General features: G+C 44.9%; 1 protein-coding gene and 1 pseudogene across 24 annotated transcripts in view; one reads left to right on the forward strand and one right to left on the reverse strand.

Moving 5' to 3' along the window:
• PLEKHA7 (pleckstrin homology domain containing A7) overlaps window positions 1-1,127 on the reverse strand; it is a 198,920-nt gene extending 197,793 nt beyond the window's left edge. For 3 of the 24 annotated variants that reach the window (XM_044753818.2, XM_070491244.1, XM_070491245.1), the window contains exons 1-3: window positions 846-1,120; window positions 646-722; window positions 505-562 (exon numbers count right to left, since the gene is read on the reverse strand). In XM_044753818.2, coding sequence (XP_044609753.2) covers window positions 505-562; window positions 646-722; window positions 846-1,057 — 347 coding nt within the window. In that variant the 5' untranslated portion in view covers window positions 1,058-1,120. Of the gene's footprint in view, window positions 1-504; window positions 563-645; window positions 723-845 lie in introns of all 24 variants that reach the window. The other 21 variants (XM_070491243.1, XM_070491242.1, XM_070491250.1 and 18 more) reach the window with 15 other exon arrangements.
• Window positions 1,128-8,851: 7,724 nt separating this feature from the next.
• LOC106835489 (PDZ domain-containing protein 11 pseudogene) lies at window positions 8,852-9,992 on the forward strand (annotated as a pseudogene).
• The last annotated feature ends 9,709 nt before the right edge of the window (window positions 9,993-19,701 follow it).

The raw sequence follows: 19,701 nt of genomic DNA on the forward strand, positions 1-19,701 counted from the left end.
CCGCGCTAGCCGTGGGGGTGGGTGCGGTGCCGACTCTCCCCGACTGTCCCAGAGAACGCGGCCGAAGAGAAAGGCCTCCCCCAGCGAGAAGCCCCCTCCCCACCCCCAGTCCCAGACCCCGGACAAACTCCCAGTTCTTCTCTCGTCCCCCCTCCCCGCCCCCCCGCCCACGCCGGCCCCGGCCCGGGCCCCCACTAGGCTCCGCGCAGCCAGAGACCCCGGCGGGGAGGCGTGTCCGGCCCCTCGGACCAGTGCCCGCATCCCGCCCAACAGCCGGGTCCAGCGGCACCCCGGACCCCCGCGCGGGGACCCCAGCGGAGACGCGAACCCCACGCCCCTCCCTCCCGGAGCCCGCCACACAACTCGGGCACACAAACCCCCCAGCGCGGCCGCGGCGCCGTGCGCGCCAACTCGCCGGCCCGGGGCGGCGGAGGGCCGGGGGCCCGGGGCCGGGAGCGGGCGGCACAGGTGCGGCGCGGCGCGGCAGGGCGCGCGGTCACTCACTCGATGAAGTAGCTGGCGCCCTCCTCGGTGAAGCCCTCCTCCCAGCCGCGGGGCAGGTCTGCAGAATCGCGAGAAAAGTCGGGTCAAACTTGGGCCGCCGCGCCGCGCGCCCCCCAGCGCCCCCCGCCGCCCGGCGCCCACCTGAGCGGATCATGTGGCCCGAGTTGACCGGCTCCCCGGTGCGCGGGTGCAGCCAGGTGGTGCAGCGGAGCTGGTCACTGCGGGGAGAGAGGTGCACCTGTTAGCGTCGCCGCCGCCCGCGGAGCGCCCGCCCGGCCCGCACCCCGCCCGCCCGCGCCCGTGCCCGCGCCCGCGCCCCCGCCCGCCGGCCCGCGCCGCACTTGATGAAGAAGACGCGGCCGTCCCGGCACACGCCGTAGGACCAGTGCTCAGGTAAAGTGTCCCGCCCGACCGCCACCGCCGCCATGTTCGCCGAGCTCGGAGCCGCCGCGGGGCGGGGGAGAGGAGGCGGGGGCGGGGGAGGGGGAGGGGGCGGCGGCGGGCCGGCGGGCTCGGCCTGCGCGGGCCCCCGCGGCGCCCCGGGGCGCTCCATCCCGCGCGGGCTCCTCGGGCGCGCGCGCGCGCCGCCAGGTCCGGAGTACCCGGAGTCCCGGCGCGGTCGCCGAGTTCACCGCCGCGTGGGCCGGCCTGGGCGCGGTGGCCGCGGCCTTTGTCCCCGCGCCTTCCCCGCCCCCAGCCCGCCGGCCCAGGGCGCGCCCGCCGCCCGCGCCCCTTTGCCCCTGAGCCCGGCAGACGCGGGCGGGGCGGGGCGGGGCGGGGGCCGCTGTCCGGGCGCCGCGGGCAAACTCCAGCATCAAGGCGCGCCCCCCTGCCCCGGTACACCCCACCGGAGCCCACGGAGAACTTCCCTCTCCGGGAACGCCGCTTCTTTCTGAACTGTGTAGACCTAAGCCGCTTATTTCCATATTCCGTGCCTCGGTTTCTTTCTCTGTAAACTAAAGTTAATGGTAACTACTACTCGGGCTTGTTGTGTAGATTAAATGAAGTACCCATGGTGTAAAGTCCCTAACTGAACCCTGAGTTTGCGGCTGGGATATGAAGCAAGAGGGCGCAGGTTCTCCCCCCCCCCACACAGCCCTGAAGTTGCAGGGATCGCAAGCTTCTGCCTTCAGTTCTCGGGTCTTGAGCAAAGGACAATAGGAAAGTAGTGTTTTTATTGTCAAACGTTAATTTAAAATAATACATTAAATGTGCAAAAGGATGAACGCACAATTCGCAGAAAAGTAATACAAGTGACTTTTAAGCAAATGAAAAGATACTCGACTACCTCATAATAGGAGAAATGCAGATTAAAATTAAGGTGAAATACTATTTTTTAGATATCAGATTGGCAAAAATGTGCATTGTAGAGAAAGACATTCTTGTTCATTGTTGGTGGGACTATAAAATGGTTGTCTCTTTGAAGACAATTTGGTAAGAGCTATTACAATTTAAATGCATATCCTTTTGACTTAGCAATTCCACTACTGGAAATTTATCCTACGTTGGTGCTCATACAGGGGCACAAAGACCTCTGTACTAGAGTATTCAATGCAGCGTTGTCAATAGTTACAGAAGACTGGAAACAACCTAAGTGTCTATCAAAAAAGAACAAGTTTGTATAGTGATAGATGTTAACTAGACTTATTGTGATGATATTTCACAACACATGCAAATATCAAATCATTGTGTTGTACACCTGAAACTAATGTTATGTGTCAATTATACCTCAATTAAAAAAAAAGAATGGGTTAGTTAAATTGTCATCCTCCTAAATGGGATACCATGCACCTGTTGAAAAGAATGAGCTAGCTCTGTCTGTACTGATATGGATGGTCTCTAAGATATTAAACAAAATACGAGACGGATGCTACTATTAATACATAGGGAGCATCGTGGCTGAATAAGATATCCCTCGTTTGTGTTCCCCCTGAAAAAAAACAATTCAACATCCATCCACGGACAAAAGTGCTTTTGTGGGAGCTGTGGGATCCACCACAAAATATGCCAAGGGACCCAGGAGGAGTCTCACCCACATGTGTATGGGGAAATAGGCATACAGACCTTGATCCTGGCTACGGACCTGCAGTGGCCCATGAACCAACTCCACCCCCTCTCAGCTTCCAGAATCCCCTGGAAGACGCTATCTTAGACAATCACCCTCAGACAAGAGAGTCTTTGTGGAAGTCCAGGTTTCCAGCGGAGAAGTTCCAGCACACTGCTGGAGCAAAAAATACAAGTTTTGATGCATTGAAGAGAGCAGTTAGTAGAGACTAGAGGGAATAACTGCTCTTTCAAATGTGAAGACAGCAACACAAAACTTTGAGAAATATGAAAAATCAATGAATCATAACACTAACAAAGGATCACCAGGAAGGATAATCTTCCAGTTACTGATTCCAAAGACAAGGAGATTTGCGATTTACCTGATAAATAATTTAAAATAGCTGTTTTCTGGAAACTTAGTGAGCTGCAATAAAACACAGAAAGACAATTTGATGATATCAGGAAAACCGTACATGAACAAAATGAGAAGTTTAACAGATAGAAATCATAAAAAAGAACCAAGCAAATTCTGGAGCTGAAGAATGCAATGAATAAAATGAAAAACTCAATGGAGAAAGCATCAACAGCAGAATGGATCAAGCGGAAGAATCTGTGAATTAGAAGGTAGGAACTTTGAAATTATCCAGTCAGAGAAGAACAAGGAAAAAGAATGAAAGCGAGTGAAGAAAACCTACATGATCTATGGATACCATCCAAAGAAATTATGAATAGCTGGAGTTTCAGAGGGAGAAGGGGGCAGAGCTTCTTTAAAGAGATAATGGCTGAGAACTTCCCAAATCTGGGGAGAGATTTGGATATCTACGTCCATGAAGTTCATGGACACCAAACAGACTCAACTGAAAGAGATCCTCTCCAAGACACATTATAAAAATACTGTCAACAATCAAAGACAAAGGCAGGGGGCAGCCCGGTGGCACAGCGGTTAAGTTTGCATGTTCCACTTCGGCGGCCCGGGGTTCACCAGTTCGGATCCCAGGTGCAGACATGGCACTGCTTGGCACGCCATGCTGTGGCAGGCGTCCCACGTATAAAGTAGAGGAAGATGGGCATGGATGTTAGCTCAGGGCCAGTCTTCCTCAGCAAAAAGAGGAGGATTGGCAGCAGATGTTAGCTCAGGGCTAATCTTCCTCAGGGAGAAAAAAAAAGACAAAGAGGGAATCTTAAAAACAGCAAGAGAAAAGAAGCTTGTAACTTACAAGGAACCTCCATAAAGCTGTCAGCAGATTTCTCAGTAGAAACCTTACAGGTTAGGAGAAAGTGGAATAATATATTCAAAGTGCTAAAAGAAAAAAACTGCCAACCAGGAATACTCTATCTGGCAAAGTTATCCTTCAGAAATGTAGGAGAGGTAAAGAATTTCCCAGAGAAACAAAAGCTAAGGGAGTTCATCTCCTCTAGACCTGCCTTATCAAGAAATGCTGTAAGGAGTTCTTCAAGCTGAAATGAAAGGATGCTGATTGGTAACGTGAAAATACACAACACTGGTAAAAGTAAATATATAGACAAATTCAGAATACTCTAATACGGTAATGTGGTTTGTTAACCACTTAAGTCTAGTAAAAAGGATAAAGGACAACAGTATTAAAAATTACTAACTATAGGGACCTTCCTGGAGGCACAGCAGTTAAGTTTGCATGTTCTACTTCAGCGGCCCAGGATTTGCCGGTTCAGATCCCAGGTGCGGACATGGCACTGCTTGGCAAGCCATACTGTGGCAGTCATCCCACATAGAAAGTAGAGGAAGATGGGCACGGATGTTAGCTCAGGGCCAGTCTTCCTCAGCAAAAAGAGGAGGATTGGCAGCAGATGTTAGCTCAGGGCTAATCTTCCTCAAAAAAAAATTAGTAACTACAATAATTTGTTAATGAATACACAATTTAAAAAGAGATAAGTTGTGACATCAAAAACTAAAAAGAGGAGTAAAAGGTAAAGGTTTTGTATGTGACCAAAGTTAAGTTATTATCAACATAAAATAGACTGTTATATCCATAAGATGTTATATGTGAGCCTCATGGTAACCGCAAACTACAAACTACAATAGAGTCTCAGAAGATAAAGAGAAAGGAATCAAAGCACACCACTGTGGAAAATCATCAGTTCACAAAGGAGAGCAGCAAGAGAGGAAGACAGGAACAAGCAAACTATAAAACAGCCAGAAAACAATTAATAAGATGATTAGTAAGTTCCTACCTATCATTAATTACTCTAAATGTAAATGGTTAAATTCTATATAATCAAAAGGCATAGTGTCTAGATAGATTTAAAAAAAGACCTAACTATATGCTGCCTACAAGAAGCTCATCTCAGCTGTAAGGACACACATAGGCCCAAAGTGAAGGGATGGAGAAAGATATTCCACACAAGTGGAAACCAAAAGAGAGCAGGGGTAGCTATACTTGTATTGGACAAAATAGTCTTTAAGCCAAAACGGTAACAGGAGATAAAGAAGGCCAATCCATCAAGAAGATAAAGCAATCATAAATATATATGCACCCTATATCAGAGAGCCTAAATATATTAAGCAAATACTAACAGATCTGAAGGGAGAAAGAAACAACAATACAGTAATAGTAAGGGACTTCAGTACCACACTTTTAATGATAAAAAGATCATCCAGACAGAAAATCAATAAGGAAATAATAGACTTGAATACACTTTAGACCAAATGGACCTAACAGACACATACAGAATATTCTATCCAACAGCAGCAAAATACACCTTCTTTTCTAGTGCATACAGAACATTCTCCAGGGTAGATCATATGATAGGTCACAAAACAAGTCTTAGCAAATTTAAGAAGATTGAAATCATACAAGGATCTTTTCTGATCAAAATGCTTTGAAACTAGAAATTGATCACAGGAGGAAAGCTGGAAAATTCACAAATACTTGAAAATTAAATAACATACTACTGAACAACTAATGAGTCAAAGCAGAATCAACAGAGAAATCAACAAATCTCTTGAAAATGTAAACACAACATACCAAAATGTATGGAATGCAGCAAAAGCAGTTTTAAGAGGGATGTTTATAGAGACACACACCTATCTTAAGAAAAAAGAAAGAGCTCAAATAAACAACCTAGCTTTACACCTCAAAGGATGAGTAAAAGAAGAACAAACTAAACCCAAAGTTAGCAGAAGGAAAGAAATAACAAAGATCAGAGCAGAAATAAATGAAATAGAGATCAGAAAAACAATAGAAAAGATTAAAAAACTAAGAGCTAGTTTTTTGAAAAGATAAACAAAATTGACAAACCATTAGCTAGACTAACTAAGAAAAAAAGAGAGAATACTCAAAATCAGAAACGAAAGAGGAGACATTACAACTGATACCGCACAATTACAAAGAATCATAAGAGACTACTATGAACAATTATAGCCAACAAATTGGATAACCTACAAGAAATGGATAAATCCCTAGAAACATACAACCTACCAAGACTTAATTATGAAGAAATAGAAAATCTGAACAGAACAATAACAAGTAAGGAGATTGAATCAGTAATCCAAAACCTACCAATAATGAGAAGTCCAGGACCAGATGGTTTTCCTGGTGAATTCTGCCAAACATTTAAAAAAGAATTAACACCAGTCCTTCTCAAACTCTTCCAAAAAAGTGAACAGAAGGGAACACCCCAAACTCTCTTTATGAGGCAAGCATTACCCTGATACCAAAGCCAGATAAGGACATTACAGGAAAAGAAAACTACAGGATAATATCCTGATAAATATACATGCAAAAATTCTCAATAAAATATTAGCAAACCTAACTCAACAGCATGTTAAAAGGATCATACACCATAATCAAGTGGGATTTTTCTCTGGGATGCAAGGATGGCTCAACATATGCAAATCAATAAATGTGATACACCACATTAATAGAATGAAAGATAAAAGTCGTTTCTCAATAGATGCAGAAAAAGCATTTGACAAAGTACAGCATCTTTTCATAATAAAAACTCTCAACAAATTGGGTATAGCAGGATTGTACCTCCACATAATAAAGGCCATATATGACAAGCCTACAGCTAACATCATATTCAACCATGAAAGGTTGAAAGCTTTTCCTCAAAGATCAGGAATAAGACCCCACCCACCCCACTCCCACCACTCCTATTCAACATATTACTGGAAGTACTAACCAGAGTGTTTAGTCAAGAAAAAGAAATAAAATGTATCCAAATCAGAAAGGAAGAAGTCAGATTGTCTTGTTTGCAGATGATATGATCTTATGTATATAAAATCCTAAAGATTCCACCAAAACACTGTTTAGAATTAATCAACGAATTCAGTAAAGTTGCAGGATACAAAAATCAACATACAAAAATCAGTTGTGTTTCTATACACTAACAATGAAATATCTGAAAAAGAAATTTTTAAAAGTCCCATTCACAATACCATTAAAAGCAATAAAATACTTAGGAATAAATTTAACCAAGGAGGTGAAAGACCTGTGCACTGAAAACTATAAGACTTTGATGGAAGAAACTGAAGAAGACACAGCGAAATGGAAAGATTTCTTGTGTTCATGAATCAGAAGAATTAATATTGTGTCCATACTACCCAAAGTCATCTACAGATTCAGTGCAATCCCTATCAAAATCCCAATGGCACTTTTTACAGAAACAGAGAAAACAATCCTAAAATTTGTACGGAACCACAAAAGACCCCAAATAGCCAAAGGAGTCCTGAGAAAGAAGAACCAAGCTGGAGTCATCACACTTCCTGATTTCAAACGATACTACAAAGCTATAGAAATCAAAACAGTATGGTACTGGCATTAAAATAGATACATAGGCCATTGGAACAGAATAGAGAGCCCAGAAATAAACCCTCATGTATACAGTCAACTAATATTTGACAAGGGAACCAAGAATACTCAATGGGGAAAGGATAGTCGCTTTAATAAATGTTCTTGGAAACACTGGATAATCACGTGCAGAAAAATGAAATTGGACCCCTATCTTACACAACTCAAAATGGATTAAAGACTTAAACATAAGACCTGAGACTAAGACTCCTAGAAGAGAACATAGGAAAAAAGTTCCTTGACATTGGTCTTGGCAACAGTTTTTTAGATATCATACCAAATGCATAAGCAACAAAAGCAAAAATAAATAAGTGGGACTACATTAAACTAAAACTCTTCCACACAGCAAAAGAAACAATCAACGAAATGAAAAGGCAGACTACAGAATGGGAGAAAATATTTGCAAATCATATATCTGATAAAGGGTTAATATCCAAAATATATAAGGAACTCATACAACTCAATAGCCAAAAACAAACAATCCAATTAAAAATGAGCAGAAGAGCTGAAGAGACATTTTCTGAAAGAAGATATACAAGTGGCCAACAGATACATGAAAAGATGCTTGACATCACTAGTCATCAGGGAAATGCAAGTGAAAACCACAATGAGATATTGCCTCATATCTGTTAGAATGGCTGTCATCAAAAAGACAGGAGATAACAAGGGTTGGCGAAGCTGTGGAGAAAAGGGAACACTTCTGCAATATTGGTGGGAATGTAAATTTGTACAGCCACTGTGGAAAACAGTATGGTGGTTCCTCAAAATATTAAAAATAGAACTACCATATGATCCAGCAATATCACTTCTGGATATATGTTCAAGGGAATTGAAATCAGGATCTCAAAAAGATATCTGCATTCCCATGTTCATTGCAGCATTATTCACAATAGCCAAATATGTAAACAACCTGTGTCCTTTTACATACGGATGAATGGATAAGTTGTGATGTATATGTATCGTTCAGTCATGTAAAAGAAGGACATTCTCCCACTTGTGACAACATGGATAGACCTTGAGGGCATTATGCTGAGTGAAATAAATCAGAGAAAGACAAATGCTATATCACTTACGTGTGTTGAATCTAAAAAAGCCAAACTCATAGAAACAGAGAGGAGAATGGTGGTTGCTGGGGGATGGGAGAAATGGGGAGATGTTGGTCGAAGGGTAGAAACACCCAGCTGTAAGATGAATAAGCTCTGGAGATCTAATGCACACGTGGTGAGTATAGTCAACAGTACTGTATTATGTACTTGAAAGTCACTAAGACTACATCTTAAATGTTCTTACCACGAAAAAGAAATGGTCACTATGTAGGGGATGGACATGTTAACTGATGCTACTGTGGTAATCGTTTCACAATATTAGTGTATCAAATCAGGATGTTGTACATGTTAAACCTACACAATGTTAGCTGTGAATTTTATCTCAATAAGGCTAGAAAAAATATATACAGGAATAGTCCCTAGATGAAAACACAAGAAACAGGTAAAGGGATTGTTTCTGTGACAGCCGTGGGAAGAGATTTACTTTTCCTTGTGATCCTTTCTGTACTGTTTGATACTTTTACCACATAACACATATACGTAGAATTGGGGGTGAGCAGAGCCTGAGGTGGCTGAGGCCTGCTGGCAGGGCCAGATTCCGTACGCTGACTCCCCAGTGGTTTTCCTGCCTGCCTGTGAGAATCCCCCAGCCTGGTATATGAAGGGTATACCGTGCACGCTGCAACAATGAGTTGAGCCATTTTCTGCCCCGAATCATCACACTGAAGAAGCCCCCTGGAGCTCAGTGGGGATTTAACATCCGAGGACGAAAGGCCTCACAGCTGAGCATCTTCATCTCCACGGTGATTCCTGGCTCTGAGGCACACTGAGCAGGACTTCAGGAAGGGAACCAAGTCCTAGCTGTGAATGATGTGGATTTCCAAGATCTTGAGCATAGCAAGGCTGTGGAGATCCTGAAGACAACCCACGAAATCAGCATGCATGCATGTCTGCTTCCTTCCGTACAATTATCATCACCAACAACAGAGGACCGTGCACTAGAGAGTTGCAGCCCACAGCCCTCCACATGGAATTTGCTAGGTCAAGCTGGCTATGCCTCAGGGCCGCCCCTTGGGAAACTCTACCTCAGCCCCTCCCTGACACAGAGGAGTGGGGAGGGTGGGGAGACATGGAGACCCTGCGCTGAGCCAGCTAGCCAACTGCATTACCCAAACTGTGCTGCACTTTCAGTTTCCTAGTTTTCTAAGGGAGCTTCATTCCCTGAAAGGAGAAGGATGATGATGTCTAGGTACACCCCAGCCTGTGAAGAACCCTGCTAGAAAAGGCAGCTAACATTTATTGAATACCATGTGCTAAGCACTTACATACGTGTCATGCCATTTTCATTAGAGTGTAGAAATCAGTAGAAACAACAATCTCCAGGGCCTTGCGTCTAATCTGCTTGGCCATCTCATCCCATCCTTGTACTACCAGTCTCAAACACCGGACACTCCACTGGGATACTGTTCTCCTCCCCTTCCCCCTCCTATCCTCTCCCAAGGAAAGTAAAACAATGCTGAGGGGGGAAAAGTCATATATATATATATATATATATATATATATATATATATATGGATAAAATAATACAATTCAGAGACGTTGATAAAACCCAGAATTGATCACTGATTTTTAAAATGTATGTGTTAGAACCTAAAATACAAAGTAGTGACAATACTAAATGCTGCTGAGTATTCAGAGAAACTTTGTCTCTCACACATTGCTAGCGGGAATGTAAAATGGTACAACCTACCTGGAAAATTGTTTGGCAGTTGCTTAAAAAACTAAACCATTCACTTACCATAGGACCCAGCAATCCTACTCCTGGACTTTTATCCCAGAGAAATGAAACATATGTCCACATGAAAACTTGTACATGATTGTTCATAGCAGCTTTTTATAAGAGCCAAAAACTGGAAACAAACAAAACGTCCTAAAACAGGTGAATGGTTAAAAAACCATGGCACATCTATTCCAGGGAATACTACTTGGTAATAAAAAGGAACAAACTGTCGATACATACAACAACTTGAGTGGGTCTTAAGACATTATGCTGAGTGAAAAAAGCCAATCTGAAAAGGTCATATATGATTCCATAACATTTTCAAAATAAAAAAATTATAGAGATGGAGAACCGATTAGTAGTTGCCAGGGTTGGGGATGGTGGAGGGGAGGGGAGAGGTGGCGGTAAAGGAACGGCGTGAGGGAGACCTGTGCAGTGATGAAATAGTTCTATGTCTTGATTGCAGTGGTGGTTGCACAAATCAATAAAATGACTTCAGAACTATATACACATTGGACTTAAGTCAGTTTTCTGGTTTTAATCTTGTCCTGTAGTTACGTAAGATGTAACCATTGGAGAACTGGGTAGAGGGTAAACAGAGACCTCTCTGCTGTCTTTGCAAACTTCTATAAATCTATAATTATCTCAAAATAAAAAGTTTAAAACATGTGTTAGAAAATTACAAATAACCAAGTGTTTCTTTTGAAGAGTATATCTCTCAGATATACACAAACATTCTTTAACAATGAAACATTTAAAGACATTAAAATAAGTAAGCTTAAAAAAAACACCAAGCGTACCTGTAGCGATGCTATTATTTAACGTTGTTTTAGACGTTCTTGCCAATACAGTAAGACCTGAAACAAAAGTAAAAGATTTAGGGGCCGACCCTCTGGCCGAGTGTTCATGTTCACACACTCCACTTCAGAGGCCCAGGGTTTTGCCGGTTCGGATCCTGGGTGCAGACATGGCACCGCTCATCAGGCCATGCTGAGGCAGCGTCCCATACAGCACAACCAGAGGTGCTCACAGCTAGAATATACAACTGTGTACTGGGGGGGTTTTGGGGAGAGGAAGAAGAAAAAACAAAAGATTGGCAACAGTTGTTAGCTCAAGTGCCAATTTAAAAAAAAAAAAGATTTAAGTGTTGGGGAGGAAATAAAATTATCTTCATTTGTAGATGATATGGCATAATGCCTTAAAATGTGGAGAACAACACCCAAACTCTTAGAATTAATAAGGAAGCTCAGGACTAAGATAATATCACAAAGTCGGTAGTTCAATAACCAGTTATTGAACTCTTTTAACCATTGTAATAGTAGCAAATATATAAACAACTTAGGAATAACCCCAACAAAAAAAGTATGCAAAACATATAAGTGTAAAACCTATATGATGAAAACCACAAAGCTTTACTGAGAGATAGTGAATGTTATAAAACTGCTTCAAATTTAAACATGTAATTGTAAAAACAACAATGAAAGCAATGCATGCATTCTAAGTGTCTTTGTAATATTTAGAAATTCTTGCAATTACTAGTAACATAACCCTGTGAATTATTAGCAAAAGTGTTTGTATTGTATATTCTAGCTCTATGCCCCAGACAGGAGCTATTGGCCACATGGATTATGGCTAGTCTGCATTGTCTGAATTGGTATGTGATCTAAGTATAAAATACGCAGCAGATTTTGAAGACTTAGTATAAAAAATGTAAAATATCTTATTCATAATTATTTATAATGTTTACACGTTGAAACAATATTTTGGGTATATTGGAATATGTAAAATATATTATTAAAATAATGGTTACTACGAAATTTAAAGTTACATATATTGGCTCGCTTTCACACATTTCAGTGGGACATCACCGTTCTAGCTTTTTCATCTCACACTTTCATGTACCCAGACCTTACTGTCCCTTAGAATAACCTGGGAGCTTTAAAAAAAGCACTGCCTGGGCCCCACCCCAAGCATTGGTGTGATCTTAAATGTCCCCAGGCGATTCTGACATACACCCAAGGTTGACACCTGCTGCTACTGACCCCAAGCTATGAGGCCCTAAGGAGTTCTTTTTTGCATTTTTCATTTCATACCATTAAGGAGAGGCACTCTGCAGGCTAAGAAGTAACATCTGAGTGCAAAGATGTGGTGCTGGTTCCATTCTGGATCAGTTCCTCCTGTGACTGATCAAAACAAGATGTGAATTTTCCCAGCCTGCTGCCTGATCATGGCAAATTTTTCAGTTGATAAAAACAAAGTAGAGCCAGCCCTGTGGCACAGAGGTTAAGCTCAGCATGCCCTGCTTCAGCGGCCCAGGTTCACGGGTTCAGATCCCGGGCACAGACCTACACCACTCATTAGCCATGCTGTGGCGGTGACCCACTTACAAAAATATAGAGGAAGACTGGCACAGACGTCAGCTCAGCACAGATCTTCCTCAGGCAGAAAGTTCGCAACAGATGTTAGCTCAGGGCACATCTTCCTCAGCAACAACAAAAAGTAAGGAATTCTTTTTTTGTTTTTAAGTTTTATGTGATCCTCAACTGAGTACAGTTACTAATATTTGAGCTGGTTCTGAGTGGATGGTCTTGGTGACAGATTTAAAACACAGAAGGTTTGTATGCTTTCTCCTTTTTTTTTTTTACTTGAGATTATGATAGTTTACAACCTTGTGAAATTTCAGTTGTACATTATTATTTGTCAGTCACATTGTAGGTGCACCACTTCACCCTTTGTGCCCATCCCCCAGAACCCGGTAACCATTAATCCGTTCTCTTTGTCCACGTGTTTAATTTCCACATATGAGTGGAGTCCTACAGAGATTGTCTTTCTCTATCTAGCTTATTTCACTTAACATAATACCCTCAAGATCCATCCACGTTGTTGTGAATGGGACAATTTTATCCTTTTTTATGGCTGAGTAGTATTCCATTGTGCATGCATACCATATCTTCTTTATCCAATCATCAGTTGATGGGCCCTTAGGTTGCTTCCACATCTTGGCTATTGTGAATAATGCTGCAGTGAACATAGTTTCTCCTCTTTTCTAATCACAGCATCCTTAGGACATGCAGGGCAACAGTTCTTATCCCCATTTTTAGAGGAGGACACTGAGGCCCACAGAGGGCAAGTGGGTTGCCTATGGTTGTGTGGCTAGTCGTGTAACATAGTCTAGACTTAACCACACCTCTTAACACTTGGCCAAGACCCTTTAGTGGCTATCAGAATTCCCTGGGACAGTTTGTTAAAATCAAGGATTCTCTTACCCTGATTCTGGGGTCTGTGTGAAGGCTGAACTTCTGCATTTTAATATGTGATATCCCCCCAGGTGATTCTGTTGAAGGTGGTCCCAGAGCACACTTTGAGAAATGCGCTCTTCTCTGAGCCTGGGGGTTCAGAGATGCAGCAGGGAGCAGGTGCCCCTCAAGGGACATGCATATAAACTTTCTAAAAAGATATGCAAAATACATAGCCTCTGAGAAGGAGGCTTGAGGGTCTGGTACGAGAGTGAGACTTATTTTTAAATTTTTGTTACATTTCATATTTTTTAACCTTAAGCATGTACTATTTTTAAATCAAAAAACTAACTTGAAAAGAGAGATCATGAATTTAAAAAAGCTTATTATTAGCACATTGCCTGACAAATAGGTACTCAGTAAGTAAAAATTCCTTTCTTTTTTTGTCTTCCACTCAAACATCTGCCATCTCTTTCCTTCCCTCCCTCCCCCACCCAACAGTATCTCCATTTGTGCATTTCAGCAATAAATATTAATTTAATGCATATCGTATGCCAGTTGCTGTTCTGACAGTACAGCTGCTCGCATAAAACAGACACAGTCCCTCCCTGCCTGCACGGAGCTTCCAGTCCCCATCTCCACCTCTGGCATTTTGCTTTCTTAGTTCCTGCCTCCCTAGCTTTGTTCAGGCCGTCCCCTTGCACTAACCTAAAGCAGCTTTCCCGCTCCCTTCCTTCAGAACCTGACCTGATTCTCCATGGAGCCTCCCAACCCCCGTGATAGTCTCAGCAGAGGGACTCACAGGAGCCTGCGGCCAGCTTCCTGCTGCCCTCTGGTGGGGCTCCCTGGCTCACGGTCCCCCTCCTCTGCAGCCTGCCTCTCCCTACTTGGCATCAAGTTCCCCCTTGGGTGGGCAGGCCCCAGGGATCTGTGCACCCAGAATATACTGACTTTCCCTGGGCCCTGTGGCTCAGAGCTGGGATGTTTGTGATGCTAAGTCTGAGCCAGAATGTCCCTAAAGGCCACTGTCTTTGAGAGACGGTGCTGCCCGGTGTGTACGTGTGTGCGGTCAGCAGAGGGACCTCAGCTGAAATACCTTTAAGAGAATTCTTTTATTCTTTCTTTTACTCTTTGTTTTTTTATCTTGTGCCAAAAGCAATTCATACTCTTACAGAAACATCAGAAAATAGAGACATACAAAGAAAGATTTAAACAATTCCCATAATTCCACCTAGAGACCGTTTCTGCTCACACCTGGAGCAGAAACAGAGGGGAAAGGGCACTAGGCCAGGAGCCTGGACACCGGACTCTAGTCCTCACTGTCCCCTCACTGTGAGACCCTGGGCAAGCCCCTTCTCGGAGCCTCAACTTATGCGTACACAAAAGGAGCCCCCCAATAAAGTGCCCCCTCTGGCTTTCCTCCTTACTGATTCTAAGTCAGTGATCCCAAGCAGTCCACTCGTCAGTTAGACCTTTAGGCAGTTCCACCTGTCAACTATTACAAATACTGAAAAGCAGTGAAAGTAGGCTAAAGCAAATTACAAATAATTAGGGGGAAAACTCTGAAAAGTTCTGAAAATGGACAAAAATGCTTAAAAACTCAGGAGGGTTGAAAATTGCCTTATGAAGCATGAAAAGAAACAGGCACTGTAGGAAAAACAACACAGCGACTAGGGAAGATTCATTTTCAGTCAAATCATTGTTTGAATCAAAATGTTGTATTCATGAGAATGCTTTCAGAAAAATTGCTTTCAGCCCAATTATATGTCTCTGTGTGAGGCAGCCAGCAAGAGCTTCCGTCCAGCTCCCTCGGGTCCTTGGAAGAGTTTGAGGTCCCCGCTCCCGGTGAAAGCAACCTCAGACCAACTGCGGCCGGCAGGAAGCCGGCAAGCACTTGCTGATCCTCTTCTCATCAGGCTCTGTGCTGGGCACGTGGTCTACGAGGTGCCCAGGACTGTGCTGCCATCCTCCCCCGTAGGGGCTCATGCTGTCTGACAGCACAGACAGGCACGTCCCCACGTAATTCCAGCACAGGGCGAGAGGAGGTGAGAACTGCAAGTCATGCTAAGTGGAGAGAGGCAGGCAAGCCACTGCCGTGTCCCTCTGGCCACCGTGAGGCTGTAGAAACTCAGCCTCTCCCTCCTCAATAAAATGTTCCCATTATTTCTGCTGTGAAACAAATTATCCCAGCACTTAGTGCCTCCACACAAACATCTTATTATGCCCAAGGATTCTGTAGGTCAAGAATTCGGATAGGGCACGGCAGCAATGGCTCGTCTCTGCTCCAAGATGTCTGGGGCTTCAGCTGGGAATATTTGGTGGCTGGGGGTGACTCAAGGGCTGGGGGCAGGAATCACGTGGAGCTATCTTCACCCCAATGCTGGGGGGTTAATACTGGCTGTTGCCTGAGCCTCAGCTGTGGCTATTTTCTGGAGCACCTATACATGGCCTCTGCGTGTGGCCCAGGCTCTCTGGCAGCAGGGAGGCCTCAGGGTCCACCTTCCTACCTGGCAGCTCAGGACCCCAAGCGTGAGTGTCCCAACCAACAAGGCCTTTTCTGCCCTAGCTGGAGAAGCCCCAGAGTGTCACTTCTCTGAATTCTATTCCTTATCGTTGTATCCCAAAGCCTAAAATAGCACCTGACGCATACCTCAATAAATATTTGTTGATTGGATGGATGGATGGATGGATGGATGGATGGATGAAAGAGGAGAGGAGAGGGGTCAGGGCCTTGTAAGAGTTTAGAGAATGAACGAAGAATGAAGAAATGGGCAGGTTGGGCAGAGCTCAGATGACTCACAGATACACCTGATTTTCCAACCTTTGACAGGCACAAGGCCAGAAGGGAATCTGTTAGGATGTAGGAAGATGTAATCCAGTCAGGGCTGGAAACACTCATCCTCCCTGCCCCTAGGCCTCTCTTCTGGAGCTCTTGCCGACTTGAATAGCTTCACCTGCTTCCAGAACTTAGTAGGGCACAGCCAGTAGGGGCTTGGAGCCTACCTGGTCCAACGTCCTCCTTTTCCAGACAAGGATGAGCCAGACGGTGAGACTTGGCAGAGTTCACATGGCACCCCTGGGGGACCGTGCAGGGATGGAGAAAACTGGGCTTAGGCACTGACAGACCCAGGTTCCATCCTGACTGTGCATCCTGGGCTCTTCCCCTGGGGTGGTGGGCACCCAAGTCTCATCCCCTGAATGGCTAACTGACCACACCCCAAAATCCCAGTTCAACTCTCTCCGTGACCCTCCTGCCATGCACTCCGGGTGCCGTCACACACCCACCCAGGATGACTCATCTTCCCTTTCCAGCCTCGCCCATTGTTCATCTTGCTTCAGAGGTCTGAGGACCGTCCTGGTCAGAAAATGGTCTTCCAGCAGGGTTGAGGGGTCACCCCCCAGGCTGCTTTGATAAAACAGGAAGTAGGAAGCCCTTCTGTTTCTAAAATGTAGTGTCCAGTCCTTGAGGCCTCATATTGGCCATGCGACCTTGGGCAAGGGACTTTACATCCATTTACAAGAAGAAACTGAGGCAGAGAGAAGTTTAATAATTCTGCAGCACAGGGCTGCTCTGAGGCTCCGGGGTGATGATGGAGGGAAAAGAGCTTGTAATCCGTTAACTCCCTGACCCTGAGGTGGGGGTGGTTAGTGCTCAGGGGCAGTTTGCATACATAATGATGCTTTTTTAGTGTAGGCCTTTACAGTTTGCAGAACCAATCACACCCTTTGAATCTTTGTGAATTTGTTAATAAATAACTATATTAGTGTAGGCTCTCAAATAAAGTGCCAGACCCTCTAGGAAATGTATGTGCCTCTCCCATGACGGGGTTTCAGGCTCTGCACCAGGGTAGCTGGAGAGACCTAGGGCAACAGGGACGGGCTCTGTCTAGTGATCCTCAGAGGGTACCTCGTCAGTCTTCCTTGATGACTAGTCTGGCCCCAATCTTTTAGCCAAAACCATGTTGGTGAGATGTGAGGGCCAATGCTGATGGCCCATGCTGGGCAGATTCCAGATCAGTCGAAAGTGTCCTTCCCCTGGACTAGAAGAGTAGATGCTGGCAGAGCAGGACCCCAGGGTGACACAGGACCGTCCCACACCTCCAGCACTAGATGTTCTCTCTGTCCCAAGGTCCCCCCCCATAGGTGTGGCGTCCCAGGCCCAGCACCATGGTGTCCACATGTGGGCACCACAAAGGCAACCCAGGAGCTCCAACCTCCCGCCTGTTGGTTATTGCCTGTGTGGAGAAGGGCACACCCCCAAAGCAGCCTCTCCCACTGGGTCCCCCCCAGCCCGGATCCCCCCAGGCATGCCGACTACCTCGCAGAGATAGCATGCTTTCTCCCTGTCCAAGTTGTTCTCCTCTTCTGTCCCCTCTCCCCTCACCACAGTTGGGTGGAGCAGAGCTCCACACGAGACCCAGTAGACAGGTGAGGAATTACAACCCAGCAGTAAAAACCAAGCTCCTCCTGAGTGGTGACCTTCATCCCTGGAGGAGTTCATGCGGAAGCTGAGCAGCCAGCTGCGAGTAGTGATCCCAGCCCAAACTCAAACAGCTGCCGGTGCTGTGGACTCTACTCCTGTGATCCAAATCCCACCTGTTCCTGTCTCTCCGGGACCTATTTGTGCCCACCCAGGCTCTGGAAAGCAATCTGCCATTCCCCAACCCTGCTGGCCCTTAATAACAGCAAATAGCTCCACGTCCCCAACAGAATAGTCCAGCAGCTTGGCCTGGCCTGAGCCCTCTGGGAGTTGACCGAACTCCTTCCCCAGACTGCTCACTATTACTGAGTTCACCAGCCAAACTAAAATACTCACTGGGCCCTCACATTGCACACTCTCCCACCTCTGTCCTTTGCTCCTGCTCTTCCCTCTGCATAGGGGGCTCTTTGCCTGGGCTGCACCCCCTCCCTCCTTGCCAACATGTCCTTCACGATCCAGCTTAACTGCCATCTCCTCTGTGAAGTCCTCCTAAATTCTCTAGGATTTTTCCTTAACACTTTATCTGCACTTCTCTTCTGAAGTGAATTTCTACCTTGTGAGGTTTGTGCACTCAATGAATAACGTGCCCCACCCCACACTAGGCTCTCTTTTAAGGTGCAGGGTAGGTGTGAGTTACCTTATTAGCATCTGGCCTAGCACCTTGCCTGTAACAGGCACTCAGTAAATGTGCGTTGAACGAATCAGCCACGAATCTAGACCCAAAATTGCTGTTCACCACTGCATGGAAGATGCATGTCACAAAAGTGCTCAAGAAATATTTGCTGAGTGAATGAACTGCTTTTATAATTCCAGACCTCATAGAGACTTTTTAAATGACTTGAGTGTAGAAAGACAAAGGATAAAACAAAAGCCTCTTGTACCTACCACCCAGCTTATGAAAGAGAACATTACAACACAGTGGAAACTCCGTGTGGCTCTGCCCAATCCTGCCCCCTCCTTCCCTGGGGAGGGTCGCCACCCTCCTATCTGGGCTTTGTCATTCCCAAGCTACTGCCACACATGTCACTGTGTGTGGAGCCACGGCAGCAGGTAATTGTGTAAGAGGCAGTGTGGCTGCAGGTGAGGCTGGAATGCGGGGAGCTGCACTAGCTTGGAGCCGAGAGGCAACCCTTATCCTTAGCTTAAGAGAACTCTAATTTTTACTCATAGCTAACAAAATTAGAGAGAAACAATATAAAAGAGAACAGTACCTAAATTCACTAAGATTTATGGAGATTTTAAAATTTGATTTCCCTAGTGGATACATTTTCCTACATTAGGAATTAGCTAAAATGTTACTGTTAATGATTTTTAAGCTGATTTATCTAGAAGAACATGGATCTTTTCTATTTGCACTTCTCAAAAACCAAAAAAAAAACCTGAGAAAAAGGATCATACGAGCCTCGAGGTTGGTGATGGGAACACTAGGCGTCCTCAAGGCCTTAGTTTCAGTTACCTTTTCTGAGCCTAAATCTCCTCATCTTTAAAATGGAGGAAATTTTTTTAAATTAATGAATTTATGCCAGACCTCCTTCCAAAAAAATATGGACTCAACTCTTTAGGAAGTTGTGAAAATCAAAGAAATAATAAATGTGAGAGTAGGGGCCGGCCTAGTGCCGCTGCAGTTAAGTTCACACGTCCGGCTTCAGCGGCCCAAGGTTCACCAGTTCGGATCCCAGGTGCAGACCTATGCACCACTTGGCAAGCCGTGCTGTGGCAGGCGTCCCACATGTAAAGTAGAGGAAGATGGGCACAGATGTTAGCTCAGGGCTAAACT

The sequence above is a fragment of the Equus asinus genome, chromosome 20, assembly GCF_041296235.1.
Source record: "Equus asinus isolate D_3611 breed Donkey chromosome 20, EquAss-T2T_v2, whole genome shotgun sequence".
NCBI classification, from domain to species: domain Eukaryota; kingdom Metazoa; phylum Chordata; class Mammalia; order Perissodactyla; family Equidae; genus Equus; species Equus asinus.